The sequence below is a fragment of the Lontra canadensis genome, unplaced genomic scaffold, assembly GCF_010015895.1.
Source record: "Lontra canadensis isolate GAN:19392208 unplaced genomic scaffold, GSC_riverotter_1.0 scaffold179, whole genome shotgun sequence".
NCBI classification, from domain to species: domain Eukaryota; kingdom Metazoa; phylum Chordata; class Mammalia; order Carnivora; family Mustelidae; genus Lontra; species Lontra canadensis.
The window spans coordinates 296,884-309,125 of record NW_022631173.1 but is presented as its reverse complement, the minus strand read 5'-3'; the positions used below and the strand labels follow the sequence as shown (position 1 = coordinate 309,125).

The following is a 12,242-nucleotide window of genomic DNA, read 5'->3' as shown; positions in this document are numbered from 1 at the left end:
CCAAGCTCCTAGAACTGGGTTTGGCATGAAGTAAGTAGTTAATAAACATTTACTGCCTGAAGTAATCTGTGAATGAATAAACTCAGCCAGAAACAGAGCCTGGATCCCAGCTCTTGGCTTTTTTTCATCCTGAGCAGGATCCTATATGGAATGAGCTGTGTACAGGACCTGGTACATGGTAGGTACTCAGTAATGTGTAGTTGCTGCTGTTGTGAAGAAAAAGGAGGAGGAAGAGGTGGAGGAGGAGGGTAAGTTTTAATGACTTCAACAGTCCAAACTCCCACATGGCCATCTAGGCCCAGGTCTTCCCCAGTACCCAGGCCAGGCACAACTCCAACAGACTAAGAGGAAAGTTTGGGAATAAATATGGACTGTAGAGGTCAGGAGGAAACTCCCACCTCACCTTCTGCTCCCCACAAAGAAGAAGTGATGGGGCTGCTGCCTCCCATGACTGGGATCCCAGTGGTCCTCCCAGTGGAACTCAGTGGAGCTCAGGCCCCAGCGCCCACCCACCTACCATTGAAGCTCAAAGAAAACAGAGGTCCCTGCTGGCCCAGCCCCACTCCCACCACTGCCATCTAACAAACTGGCTTGACCGTCCTGGGCTCGGAGTCTGACTCAGCAGAACCTAAATGTACAACGGTCACTGTCAGTTACTGAGCCTCAGTCTTCCTGACCACGCAGGAGGCTGTGGGGTTAGGGGCATGCATGGGTGCAGCCCTTTGCCAGGTGTCAAGGTTGTGACTCACAGCCCTGGGGTTCCATTGCCAGGTCTGGGCCACCAAGACCCACGGGGCGGGGAGGAGAGGAACCTGGGAACCCCACCACGCCACCCTCTCAAAGTTTCACCACTTCAGCAATCATTCTGAGCTCAACCAAAGCTGCTGGCAGCCTGGAGCTCCCCTCTCTGAGCCACAGGAGTACACAGGAAGGGGGGATTCAGCAGAGCCCCCACCTTCAGCCAGAAGAGACCACTTCAAGAGAGGAGGAGGTTCACCTGGACAGTGCAGAGGAAAGGAAGTCCAGAGTCCCCAAACCACTCTGGACCTCAGTTTCCTTCTTGGTAAAATGGACCCAATAATAAACAACGCATTGGATTATTTCAGGTTTGCTGTGAGGATGAACCAAAATACTAATCTTAAAATCTGTGAAGCTCCGGATGTTCTCCACAGTAGGTAATGGGGGTCCCAAACCAGCCCCTGGGGTCTGGCTTGAGCACCCACAGGAAACAAGGCGCTCCAGGAGACTCAATATAGGTCCCTCCTGAAACCAAGAGACCCAGAGCGATTTTAGCTTCACCTTGGATGGGAATTAAGGCAGAGGCCAGAAAGGCGGTGGCGGGAACCTGGACTAAGGGAGGACCCGATGCTTCAGAAAACCTGGAATAGGACGACGACATGGGAGATTTGAGGGAGCAGCCTGAAGAGCAAGAAAGTTGACACTTCTAAAAGCTCCCGCGCGCCTCTCTAGCCTTCTACTTTTTTTTATAGAAACTCTTCCCTCTTCTCTCTTCTCTTCCTCTGCTTTCCTTCCTATCTTCATTCCCTTTCTCGTCCCTTCTCTGTTGCCCCCCATCTTTCTTTTCTCGCTCCTTCTTCCCCCACCTCCATCTCATCGTCACCCTCGCACTTTATAACCAAACAGCCAAACCCCTTTCCAATTAAAGTGGAATTAGGCAACTCAATCAAATTAGTTCCCTATTAAAGCCCTTCTTTATTAAACCGTTTTCTTGTCCTGCTATTAAGTTTCACCGCCTGGCGGAACTCGAGCCGGCCCCAGAAGTTTACCTTGGGATGTCGCCGGGCCCATACTAGGGGAGGGAGCACCCTGTTTCCCGGAGAGCGGGAGTCACCCTGCAGGGAGCGGAGCAGGCCCGGGGAGGTTGGAGGAGGAGGTCGGCGGGGGAGCCACTATTGTGCTCTGCCCCGAGTGAGGAGGGAAGGTGACTAGGGAGCTGAGCGAGGTCTGACTGGAAGGCGCGTCCTCACCGCCACTTTCGGTTCACCCTGCCTCTTAGGGAGGGCAGCGCCCCACCCCCCACCACCCCAAAATAACTCCCAGGCCACGAGCCTTTGTGGGAAAATGGTCGCAGCCCTCCTTCTCCAGCCGCCGTCTCTATCGCCTGGGTTCCAAACCTCTTTGAGAAGGGAAGCGCTCATTGTGCGACCCCGGCTGTATCCAAATCTGGGCCCGGGGAGAACCGGAATCCGGCCGCCAGCCTTTCCGGATTCCCTAAGAGGCTCTGCCCGAGATCCAGGGATCCTGAGCACTGGCAAGGCGACCCGTCGCGCCCGCGCGCCCAAAACCGGAATGGGAAGGACGTGGGGTCCCCGATGCGCAGGGGGCACCGCTCCCCGCGGGGTTTTGAGCCGCGCGCCACTCCCGTCGACGGGGCCTTTCCCGCGTCACGGAGAGTCTTCCGGCTCCACACCCCCGAAGGTCGGACACCAGCCGGACTGAAGTCTAGCTGGCACAGCGGGCCGGAACGGGAAATCAAGACCTTTTCAATCCGGCCGCCGGAGGAGCGGGACGGGGTTCCGTGCTGTTTTCTTAGAAAATAACATTTATTTCTAGCTCATGTCTATGCGAAGGAAAGCACAAAGTGAGCCATTCTCTGCAGCAGCGTTTCCCGCTGCCGTCCCTTCGGGCCGGGCGTTTGGCGAGTTCCGGGAGGCGGGGATGGGCTCTCGGGCAGGCGGTTCTGGTTCAGTCACTCGCCGCTCTGTTCCTGCTTCAGTGCGCACCTTGACGGCATCTTAGGGAGAGACCGGCCGCAGGCAAGAGGGGCGGGTGGGCAGGATTTGTCCCGAGTTTACAATATATTTAATCTATAAAATCTGATAAGTACAATGCGCGCATAGTCTACTTTTTTCCATTTAGTCCTTTTTTTTTTGCTTGTTTTTGAATATTTTTCACGTTAATACCGAGGTCACCTACAGATTACAATTAATAACTTAGAATTCCATTTTATAACATTATACACTGGCTTGTATATATATATGTATAGATTATATATAGATTTATACATATATAAAAACTCACACTGCACCAAGGAAACCCATGCTTATTGGCATAAGCAACAAAGAGAGCGACAAATACCGCAACGAGGAAAGTGCACCTTAGAACTTGTTTCCTTTTCTTTTTTACAATTGATATCGAGATATATATATGTGTGTCCCAAAGACTCGACTCAGTGCCAGGAGATTTATACATCCTAAATTTATATTTGTTAGAGCGAATATTTTTTTTAAAAAAATTTTTAATAAGGAGAGGGAGACACAGAAGACAGACTCTCAGACTATCCTGCCATCCACTGGAGAGAGGGAGGGTGGGATGAGCGCAGCAAAAGGAGAGGCAGGAGCGTGTGCAGCGGCCGCAGCCTCTGAATTCTCAAAAATTCCCGGCCTTTTGAAGTGCTGGAGGAGACTTGAGGAGGTGGTAGAAGATGAGGGTCAAGAACACGCACCCGCTCTGAGAACACCTGCATCTGTGGTTGCTCCCGCTTCTCTCAGCTCTCCACCCACCTTCCAAAACAAAACCGAAAATCACCTTTGAGCGAGAGGACCCCAGCTGGGGCGCAGAGCGCGCACCGGGTGAAGAGGGAACGGCGGCGCGTGGGATCAAGGCCGGGGTCCCGTCTGGAGGCGGCCCGGCTGCCGGGCCCCTGGCCCTACTGCTTCTCGGGGGCGCCATTGACCATAGGCCCGTACAGACCGCCGCCGTAGGTGGGCTCTTTGTGCACCGCAGCCGCGGCGGCCGAGCGGTCGCGCATGAGGTCGCTGAAGGCGTAGTCCATGGGCGGGCGAAAGCCGAGTGTGGGGACGAGGCCAGCGGTCGAGTAGGGAGCCATGAAGGCCAGGCCACGGCTGTGCGCCGCTGCCGCCGAATAGGCCAGGCGCAGGGGGCTGAGGCCCAGCGGCGCGCCCAGCGGGTAGGCGCCCGCTTCGGCGCCGAAGTGACTGGCGTTGGGCTGCAGTGGTGAGAATGCGGAGCGGCTGCTCAGCGAGCCCAGGGCCCCAGGCGCCATGGCGCCGGCCAGCAAAGGTCTGTGGTGTGGAGGAGCGGCGGGGCCTGCCTGCAGCGGCGCGGGCAGCCCGGGCCCCCCAGCTGTCGCGGCGTCGACGCGGCCCGGCCACGCGTCGTCCGCAGCTGCTACTGCACCCACTGCGGCCTTATCGGGGAGAACGGCGGGACCGAGGCCGGCCGCCAAGCCCCCGCGGTGGTGGTTCAGCACCTGCTCGATGGCCTGCACCACGTCGCCGCCGCAACCCTGCAACACCAGCTCCAGAACGCCTCGCCGGTGGCCCGGGAAGACGCGCGTCAAGATATCCAGCGGCGTCCGCTGCCGTGGACCCGGGCCCCCGCCCAGCCCTGGAGCGGGAGCGGCCTCTGCCTCTTCTTTGTCGGCCTCGGAACCGGATTCGGAGCCCAGTGGGCTAGCGGAACCAGGGCTGTCCTCTTCACCGCCGCCTCCCGGGCCTGCACTGCCCGGGCAGCTCCCACCTGCCTCCTTGGAGGCCCGGGCCAGGGGCGACCCCGAGAAGGACTCGCCGTCGCCGTTCTCCGAGCCCGAGCCCGGCCGCACCTCCGGAGACGATGTCCCAGGACCCGAGTCCGCGCCGTCGGGTGATAAGGGCTTCCCGGGTGGCGGCTGCGGGCTGCCGGGGCGACCGGTCTGAAGCAGTGTCTTGGGGAACAGGTCAAACTTCTGTAACTTGGCCTCTAGGAAAGGAGAAAAAGGGATATGAGGAGTGATTACGGGCGGGCAGGTGACGGCACCCTCAGAACATCAGCCCTTTGGACCCCAGTTTCCTCTCTCTGAACCCGACAACCCTCATTCACTGGGCCCTGGCGCCCCCTCCTTTTTTCTCCAGCATTCCTTATTCTCTGAGCCCCTAAGTCCTCACTTCCCCTACCTCCAGGGAGCACTCTTTCTGTACCAGAACCCAACCACCTGTGCCCTGTAAATTCAATGTCCAGTTCCCCTCTTCCATATCTGCATCCCAACACCTCCACCCTTATCCCTCCTTCCAAGCCGTACCCTGACCTGGAGAAGTGGCCTAGCCCAGAGTTCAAGCAGGAGACAATATAACTTCCACCTATACACCTACTGTATAGGACCCCACTCCACACCCATCATTCCAAGAGCAAACCCAGCCCTGGGTGCCCTCTGGCGCTGGGCAATATAGCTTGTTACGTTCCGAGGGCACCTCGGGTATCTAAGAAATCCCAAGCCTTTCTTCAGGCAAAAATAGAGCCACTATAGCTAATCCACCCTTTCCAAAATTAAAACCTTAGAAGTTCTTCACTTCAAAGATGAGGGCTGAGATGGCCCCCAGTGGCCCCAGCCTTAATTTCTTCCCTCTCCAGAAAAAGGCAAGAAATCTTGAAGAAGAGGGTGCGGCCAGATGGGGAGTGTGGGGGAGTGGTTAGAAGAGTGGGGATCGAGAGAAGCGGGAGAGCCCTATTCTTGAGAAAACGGGGACAAGTGGGGAAAGAAGGTAGAAAGAAGGAGCAGGCACAGCATGCGGTTGTCCGGGAGCATTAGGAACTTGAGAAAAGGAATCACAAGGGGAAAAGGAAAGAGGGGTATCTGATACCTAGAGAAAGCGGTGCGGGGAGGGGGAGGAGGACTGGGAGAGGGCCGGATTTCTGAAGAGAGTTGGGAAGGCGCAAAAGGAACCAGGGCAAGTGGCGAAGAGCAAAACCAAGGTTAAAGGTTCCATGCTGGGGAGACCTAGCCAAGTGAGCAGGGAAGGCGGGATCTGGCTGCGTTTGGGTAGAGGAGAAAAGATTGCAGCGTCTACATTTGGGCCCGCGGTGAGGGAAAGGAGTAAAGGGCAAATTCTTCAGAAAGGGGAGAAAGAGTTTATGTGTTTGTGCCCCCAAATCAGGGCCTGGATGCGCAGCGAACTCATAGCAGTCGGGCGTTTGGAGAAGGGGATTCTACTCTTTCAGTACCGAGACAAGTCCCTGGGCCGCGTGCCCCCAGGCCCAGGCCCTGCTCCCTTTCCTCCCGGCCAGGCCGAGCGCTCACCTGAGCTCCCCGCGCCCGCTGCGCCGCCTCCGGTCCCCGCGGGCGCTCCCGCTCCCGGCCCCCCGCCGTCGGCGGCGCACACGGAGCCGAAGACCTCGTAGGCAGGTCGCGGCGGGATAATGCCGTTGGCTGCCGCGAGCGCCAGGCCCTCGGCAGTGCCGTAGAGCAGCTGTAGCTCGCGCGCCTCGTTCTCCTCCTGCGCCTGTTGCCTGCGCAGCGCCACCTGCGCCGCCATGACGCGCTGGCGCTCGGCGATGAGCGTGCACTTGGCGCACAGGCAGTCCTTCCAGCGGCAATAGCGTTTGTGGCCCTTGAGCGCTGACACCACGCCGTGGTTGCGGCAGCGCGCGCACTTGGGGGTCCGCGGGTACTTCTCCGCAGCCCGCAACAACAGCGGCGGCGCTCTCAGCAAGCCGCCCGCCACGCTCACCGGTAGCGACGCGGCCGCTGCTGCCGCCGCCGCCACCGACGCCACAGATGCCACGGGCGACCCCGTCGCTGTCGCCGCCGCCGTCGCTGCGCCGGGCACGCTAGGTAGCTCGGAGCGTAGCTCCATGGCAGGACCCGGCGTAGAAGACCGTGGGAAGAAGGAAGAGACTTGCCGGGAAGAGCGCACGATGTGCTAAGCTACAGTGTACCCTCCAGGAGATCAGGCTTAGGGAGGGAAAATTTTGGTCGCGGAAGTTTGGCTAGTGGTTGCCAAATTGCTGGAAGGAGGTACCTTCGGACCCCTCGTAAAGCTGAGCTCCCCCACCCTATTCCCACCAGAACTCTTCTTATATCTGATTTATGCGCTGGGTCTAAGATTTCGTTTGAATCAGTGGTTCCGCTGGAAAACAAAACAAAACAAAAGACATATAAAGTTTAAAAAGTCACTGGTTCAGGTGTATATAACGAGAAGTTGAAAAGGATTATATTATCCCCCTAAAGTTTAGCTTAGTTGGGGCGAGATGGGTAGAGAGAAATGTTTGTTTGACGGGACTCGGATTAGAGAGAAAATTTTTGACCCAGCAGTCAGACTAGACACCAAGAGCAAAACAAAACAAAAAAATTTGTGACGAAGGGCTCAGTTTTGTGGAAAAGTGAAAAGGAGAGAGCTATCAAAGCACACAAGGCATAGAGTTCAGCGGGCTGGGTCTGAAGTTTTCATGCTGGAGGGAGCAGGAGAGTTAGAAAAATCAGGAACAGAAAAGAATAACTCTAGGAAATAGAAGGAAGGCTAGATAACAAAACAAACATCTCAGTAGCAAAGTTAGGCCTTGGGGCCCCCGGGACCCGTGGAAATGTGGGGGCTACAAATTTCATGGTGCGGGGCCTCCAGGGAGTGGGAGAGGAAAATGAGTGTGATGAGTTGACTAGGCTTGGGGAGAGTTAAAGAGAAAATTAAGCGGAGGAAACTTTGTTTGGATAGGCAGACACAGCCGGAAGATTAGCTTGAGGGGTGAGGAAAACAACAAAAAAACAGCTGATATGGATGTCTGGGTCCCAGGGTTCACGTGGGGGAGAGAGGTGTGCATGAGAAAAAAACAAAAACAAAAACACCCTGCAGGCAAAGATTGTGGGTGGGGGTGGAGTAAAACCTGTGGCACGATTTTTAGCCCTGCAGTCTGGAAGAACAGTCGGGAAGCAAGAGGAATCTTGCGAAAAGTTAGGTATTACAGGAGGGAGATCCCTGACCCTCTCACACTGTTGTCTCTTCCCCTCCGGGTTTAGGGACAGAATCGTCAGACACGCCCTCTCTATCCTGGGATCCCCGGGGGACCCTACTTGGGTACAGATTCTCGAGTTCTTGTGTCGGAATTGGGTTCCTGGAACTTGGATGGCCCAGGAGACAGCACCGAGGCAGGGGAGTCGCCTCTGGAACTCGCTGTGGAGTCTCACCTGCGCCGCGGCCCCAGAAGGCCCAAGCAGGCCCAGCCCCGAGCTTCCGCCCCGGTATCCTCTAGGTCCCGGGGTCCCCGCCAAAGCCCGGGACCGAGTCCTGCTGTCTCCGCCCCAGTATGCTAGATCCCTTCCCTTTTGAGCTGCCTCTTCCCTCAGGCCCCTGGGGCCGCGAAGTCCCTAGGGCCGGCGTGGCCCGGGCCTCGTCAACAGGGCCCGCAGGCCGGGCCGCCTCCCCTGCCCTCCCTGCGTCCCTCAGCTACCTGCCTCGGGCTCGGGATCCTCCTCCTCCGCTGGCGCTTCACGCACCTCCCAGCTCCGCTCGCGTTGCCGGCGCTCTTGGCCTCTTCCCCCTGCCCCCGGTCCCTTATCAGACCACGTCACCCTCCTTCAGTCACCATGTCCGAACTTCCGGACCCCCTCTGAACGCTGCGCAGTCCAACCCTTCCGTCGGAAATTCGAGCCAGGGGACCGGTTAGGGACCGGCTGGCTGGAGCCCGAGACCCGGCCCTTGCCGCGCGGCGTCCCCTCGCGGAGCGCGCGGGACGCTGCGCACAGCCGCGCCCCAGTTGCCCGGCGCTGCCAGACTCTCAATGAGCCGCTCGCCCGCTCTATTGTTGCTCCTTAGGGCTCCATTAGACAGAATTGGACAACAATGTGGCGTCTGCCATTGGCCAGGGGAGGCAGACGGCGCTCTGATTGGCCGGGCCCGCGCCCGGGGAGCCCCGCATTCTACAGTGTCCGAAAGATTCGAAACTCCAAAAGCTCCACTGAGTGCCTCCGGGAGGGGAGGGGCACGCCAGGGAAGGAGTGGAGAAAAGTAGGCTAGAAGGAGCGTTGAAAATATCGTGACAAGTAGTTTCCGTGCGCCCGAGAGCGTGTGAATTGCGCCTAATTACCGTGTCCGGTGCGCCTCTACGTAGCCGTGTGTAACCCCTCGACTTCTGGGACTCGGGCTTGGCTGCGCCGCTCTCACTGGCCGGGGGCGCTTGGCAAGGCCGAGTTTCCCAAGTGGCCCTGGTGGCCGGGGGCGGGATAGGGGCAGGTGACAATTCAATTACCGCGGTTGGGATGGGGGTGGAACGGAGACTCGGGGGTGGGGAAGGGAGAGGGCATAGGGCATAAATGCCAAGAGGATTTTTCCTGCTGCTTTCCGGCTACGTTGTGGTGTGCTCCCAAGTCCGGTGCGTTTGGGGTAGTTGGGGGCTGTTGATTCGGTTTTTTCCTCCTGCCGCCTTTAAAACAGAGGTCCTTCATTTAAAAATTCCTGGTATGATAGGCATCAAGAAGGGTAAGTGTGGTTTATGAGGATTTTTGTTTTTAAAAAGGAGCCTGGAGAGAATTGAGATTGCGCTTCTTGTCGGAGCCCTCGCGGTGCCTTGCGCTCCGCATCTTTCCTCTCCCCGCCCCCTAGTTACGTCCCTTTGCCCCCTCTTGCTCTTTCCTCTCCTCACTTCTGCAGCACCTCGATTTCTTTTACATGGTGGCGGGATTCTTTTTATCCGTGTTATTTCGAATTAACAAAACGTTTACTTTTCTTTTTTAAACGAAAGTAAAACGTGGCCTCTCTTGTCTCCCCAGATCCTCTTGCTCGAAAGACGCGCATTCGTCTGTAGGTCCTTCCGGGCCTGAAACAATGTCACCACGGACTCCCAAGAGTAGTTTTAACTTTCACCTTCTCCCCTACTGACGTCACGGCCTTGAGGAACAGTTCGATCTGCAGAGGAGGTAACAGGTTTTGGATTTTGTTTCCCTTTTGAATGGCAAGATCAGGAATTAATGCTGCAGTCCTCGGGCACGGTCGCCTTGGGTTTCTCTAACCGTGATTCTCTGTGCCCTTTCTGTCTTCTCCTCATTCCAGTGTGCCCTCACTCTCACTTTTATTCTCCACTTTTCTCGTTCCCTCAGAGTAAAGCAAATTTGTTTAACTAATGGGGAAAATGAGTTTTCCGAAACGTCGGTCTCTCTCCACTCTCGACCGTGCGTTTCCGTGATGTTCTTTAGAACTTTCAGGGCCCCGGGGTTTTGGCCGGCGCCGCCTGGGGCGCGGAGGTACTGGGCGTGCGGACTCAACCCAGGGGTCTCGGGACGTAGCCTCTTTCCCCCGCACAATTCGTGGGCGCTGACAACGGGGGCTGGCCCCTGGGAGAGGAAGGGGCCCAGACCAGCTGGGACCCACCTCGGAGCGCTGAGCCTTGAGCGGGTTTCTCCTGAATGCCAAACAGGAGGCCCAGGCTGAGGGAGGGCGGGGGAGGGAGGAAAGGGTGGGTGCGGAAGAGTCGGGCGAAGAGCTTCCAGAAAGCTGGCCAGGCCCATGCCGGGGCACCCGAGCGCCCTCCGACCCTGACCGGAGTATGTGATGGTAACATATACCAGGCCCTTCGCTCTTAGGAAATGCCACTCGCTGGAGCCTGAGAATGAGTTTGGGAGAGAGCAAGGGGTCAGTTCTGCCGGCTTCCGGTGGAGTGAGGGAAGGCAGTGAGTCTGGGATAACAGGTCCTGCAGGAGTGTAAGATCCAGACCCCACTCTACAACACCTTGAGGTTATAAGCTTAAGGAAATATCTCTGTTAACTGCACCCTGGCAGGAGGATGTGTGGGAGAGAGGGAGGGCTGCGGCTGGATCCTGCCTGGTGCTGGGCGCCTTCTCCCAGAGCTACACTGGGCAAAGTTTTCCAGAATCGTTTTAAACCCCAAACAAATTATACAATAGGAATATGTCTAGCTTTTGGAGGGTGGTGACCCAGGCACTCCTCTTCTCACTTGAGGCCAGACCACTGTGGGATTCCACGACTTCAACCGATTGAACCTGGGGTGAGCCAAGTGTTCAGCCACAAGGACTTGAGAATCCCAAGCTCTTCCTCAAGTGTGTGAGGAACCTTATTTCCTTCGAAGGGAGAGAGGACTCTTCCTGGAACCTAGCCCAATCAGAGGGAATCTGTCCACTCCTAGAGCAGGCTTCTCTTTCCTTGCTCAACAGGTCCTGGACCTACATACAACCTGTCTTCTGGTGCACCCGAGGTTGGGAGGTTGGGGTGCTCCTGTGAGTCAGTGTGTGTCATGGATGGAAGGAGGCAGAGTAACCACTCTGGGTGGAGGTCACTGCATTCATACGTCCACAGGCCACTCTGGGGTTAGTTCGGATTTGGACCAAGGTCCCCAAGGGGTGCAGACGAGAAGAGGTGGCCCCACAGCTGCCAGTGGTGGAAAAAGCATGCCCAGACTGAGGCAGCAGGGTCTACCTCCTACACCAGAGTGTGGCTTCACACCTGGACACACAGCCTACCTGTGGGACGTCATTCTGCATCAATCTTGGCTACATGCTCACACCTGCATGCAGTGACCACCTGCGGGGTGCACTCACTTCTTTCGCTGCCTTCCCACCCAAGAGGACCCTTTCAGAAAGTCTGACTGAATTCACAGGGCTCTCATCATCATGCCCTCATCCTAGGATTTCCACTTAGTACTTGACCTCCCACTCAGACGCCCACAGACTCCCTGGTCAGTGACAGGACACTTAGACCTGAGCAGATGCTCACACAAGTGTGCCTTCGCTTGTCCCTGGACCCAGCCCTATTCTAGGGCCCTGAAGTTGGACCCTGGGCAGACAAACCCAGACCACCGGAACAAATGAGGTGGCTAGAGGGCAGAAAGCTCATCCCCACACGATCTCTCTCACACACACACACACGCACACACTCCCTCACGCATCTCCTCTTAGTTCAGAATCATTTGCTGTGTGGGCGCCTGACGGTCCCGGATGGGCTCTCCCAACCACGAAAACGCACCTCCACCCGTGTTCGCTGCGGTCCCCAACTCCCCTACCCCAACCCGGGCAAGGGTGGGGTCCAAAGAGATGGCCCGGGTGGAGACCCAGGGTGAGGCTGGAGTTGGGGGCTGAAGGTGCGGAGGCGGTTGGAGGTGCAGCACAGCGGCGCTGAGTAGGAACAGGGCCGGGGGCGCTGATGGGGGGACCCGAGAGGCATTGACTTTTGCGCTGTTTGCCCGCGGCCTCGTAGCAAGCAGACGCCATCTGTTTGCCGGCTGCGGCGCGTCGCGTTTAATTACCCTCCCGGCAGCCTAATAGAGATGATATTAAACTAAATCTTTCTGACATTAAAAGTAATTATCCCCAAACCAGTGGCTCCGGGACGGAATCGCCCCTCCCGTCCCCAGCCCTCTCCTGGCCGCTGCAGATTCCGTTAGTTTGGCTGAAACTCTTTGCCGGGAATGGGGCGCGGAGAAAAGGCGGAAGGTGCCTTTGGGAGAAGGAGTCTGTCTACGCAGGCCGACCCATAACGCTGTTTCCCGCACAACCACAGACG

The 12,242-nt window shown here is 57.1% G+C and overlaps 1 protein-coding gene and 1 long non-coding RNA gene across 6 annotated transcripts; one reads left to right on the top strand and one right to left on the bottom strand.

Annotated features, from left to right (window-relative positions):
• Nucleotides 1–2,543: 2,543 nt before the first annotated feature.
• Nucleotides 2,544–8,901, bottom strand: DMRTA2 (DMRT like family A2). Of its 4 annotated transcripts, none has more exons than XM_032846665.1 (3): nt 8,818–8,901; nt 6,038–6,866; nt 2,544–4,722 (listed from the first exon to the last, which is right to left on the bottom strand). In XM_032846665.1, exons 2-3 carry the CDS (start codon nt 6,591–6,593, stop codon nt 3,671–3,673), a joined length of 1,608 nt encoding a protein of 535 aa, XP_032702556.1. In that variant the 5' UTR covers nt 6,594–6,866; nt 8,818–8,901; the 3' UTR covers nt 2,544–3,670. The 4 variants fall into 4 exon arrangements, with proteins under 4 accessions (XP_032702556.1, XP_032702554.1, XP_032702555.1 ...); XM_032846663.1 differs by lacking the exon at nt 8,818–8,901 and adding an exon at nt 8,182–8,529 and having other exon boundaries at nt 6,038–6,601; XM_032846664.1 differs by lacking the exon at nt 8,818–8,901 and adding an exon at nt 8,187–8,529 and having other exon boundaries at nt 6,038–6,602.
• On the top strand, nt 8,550–10,377 carry LOC116860584. 2 transcript variants are annotated; one of them, XR_004381322.1, is made up of 3 exons: nt 8,550–8,825; nt 9,500–9,646; nt 10,310–10,377. It is a non-coding gene; the product is annotated as an uncharacterized LOC116860584 (long non-coding RNA). The 2 variants fall into 2 exon arrangements; XR_004381321.1 differs by lacking the exon at nt 8,550–8,825 and adding an exon at nt 8,855–8,963.
• The last annotated feature ends 1,865 nt before the right edge of the window (nt 10,378–12,242 follow it).

Bases quoted from the DNA above. Each gene is read 5' to 3' on its own strand.
- DMRTA2 (XM_032846665.1), bottom strand. From the start codon at position 6,593: ATGGAGCTACGCTCCGAGCTACCTAGCGTGCCCGGCGCAGCGACGGCG. The intron at 4,723-6,037 runs GTGAGCGCTCGG...CTCCTTTCCTAG, and splicing joins AGCGGGCGCGGGGAGCTCAG to AGGCCAAGTTACAGAAGTTT.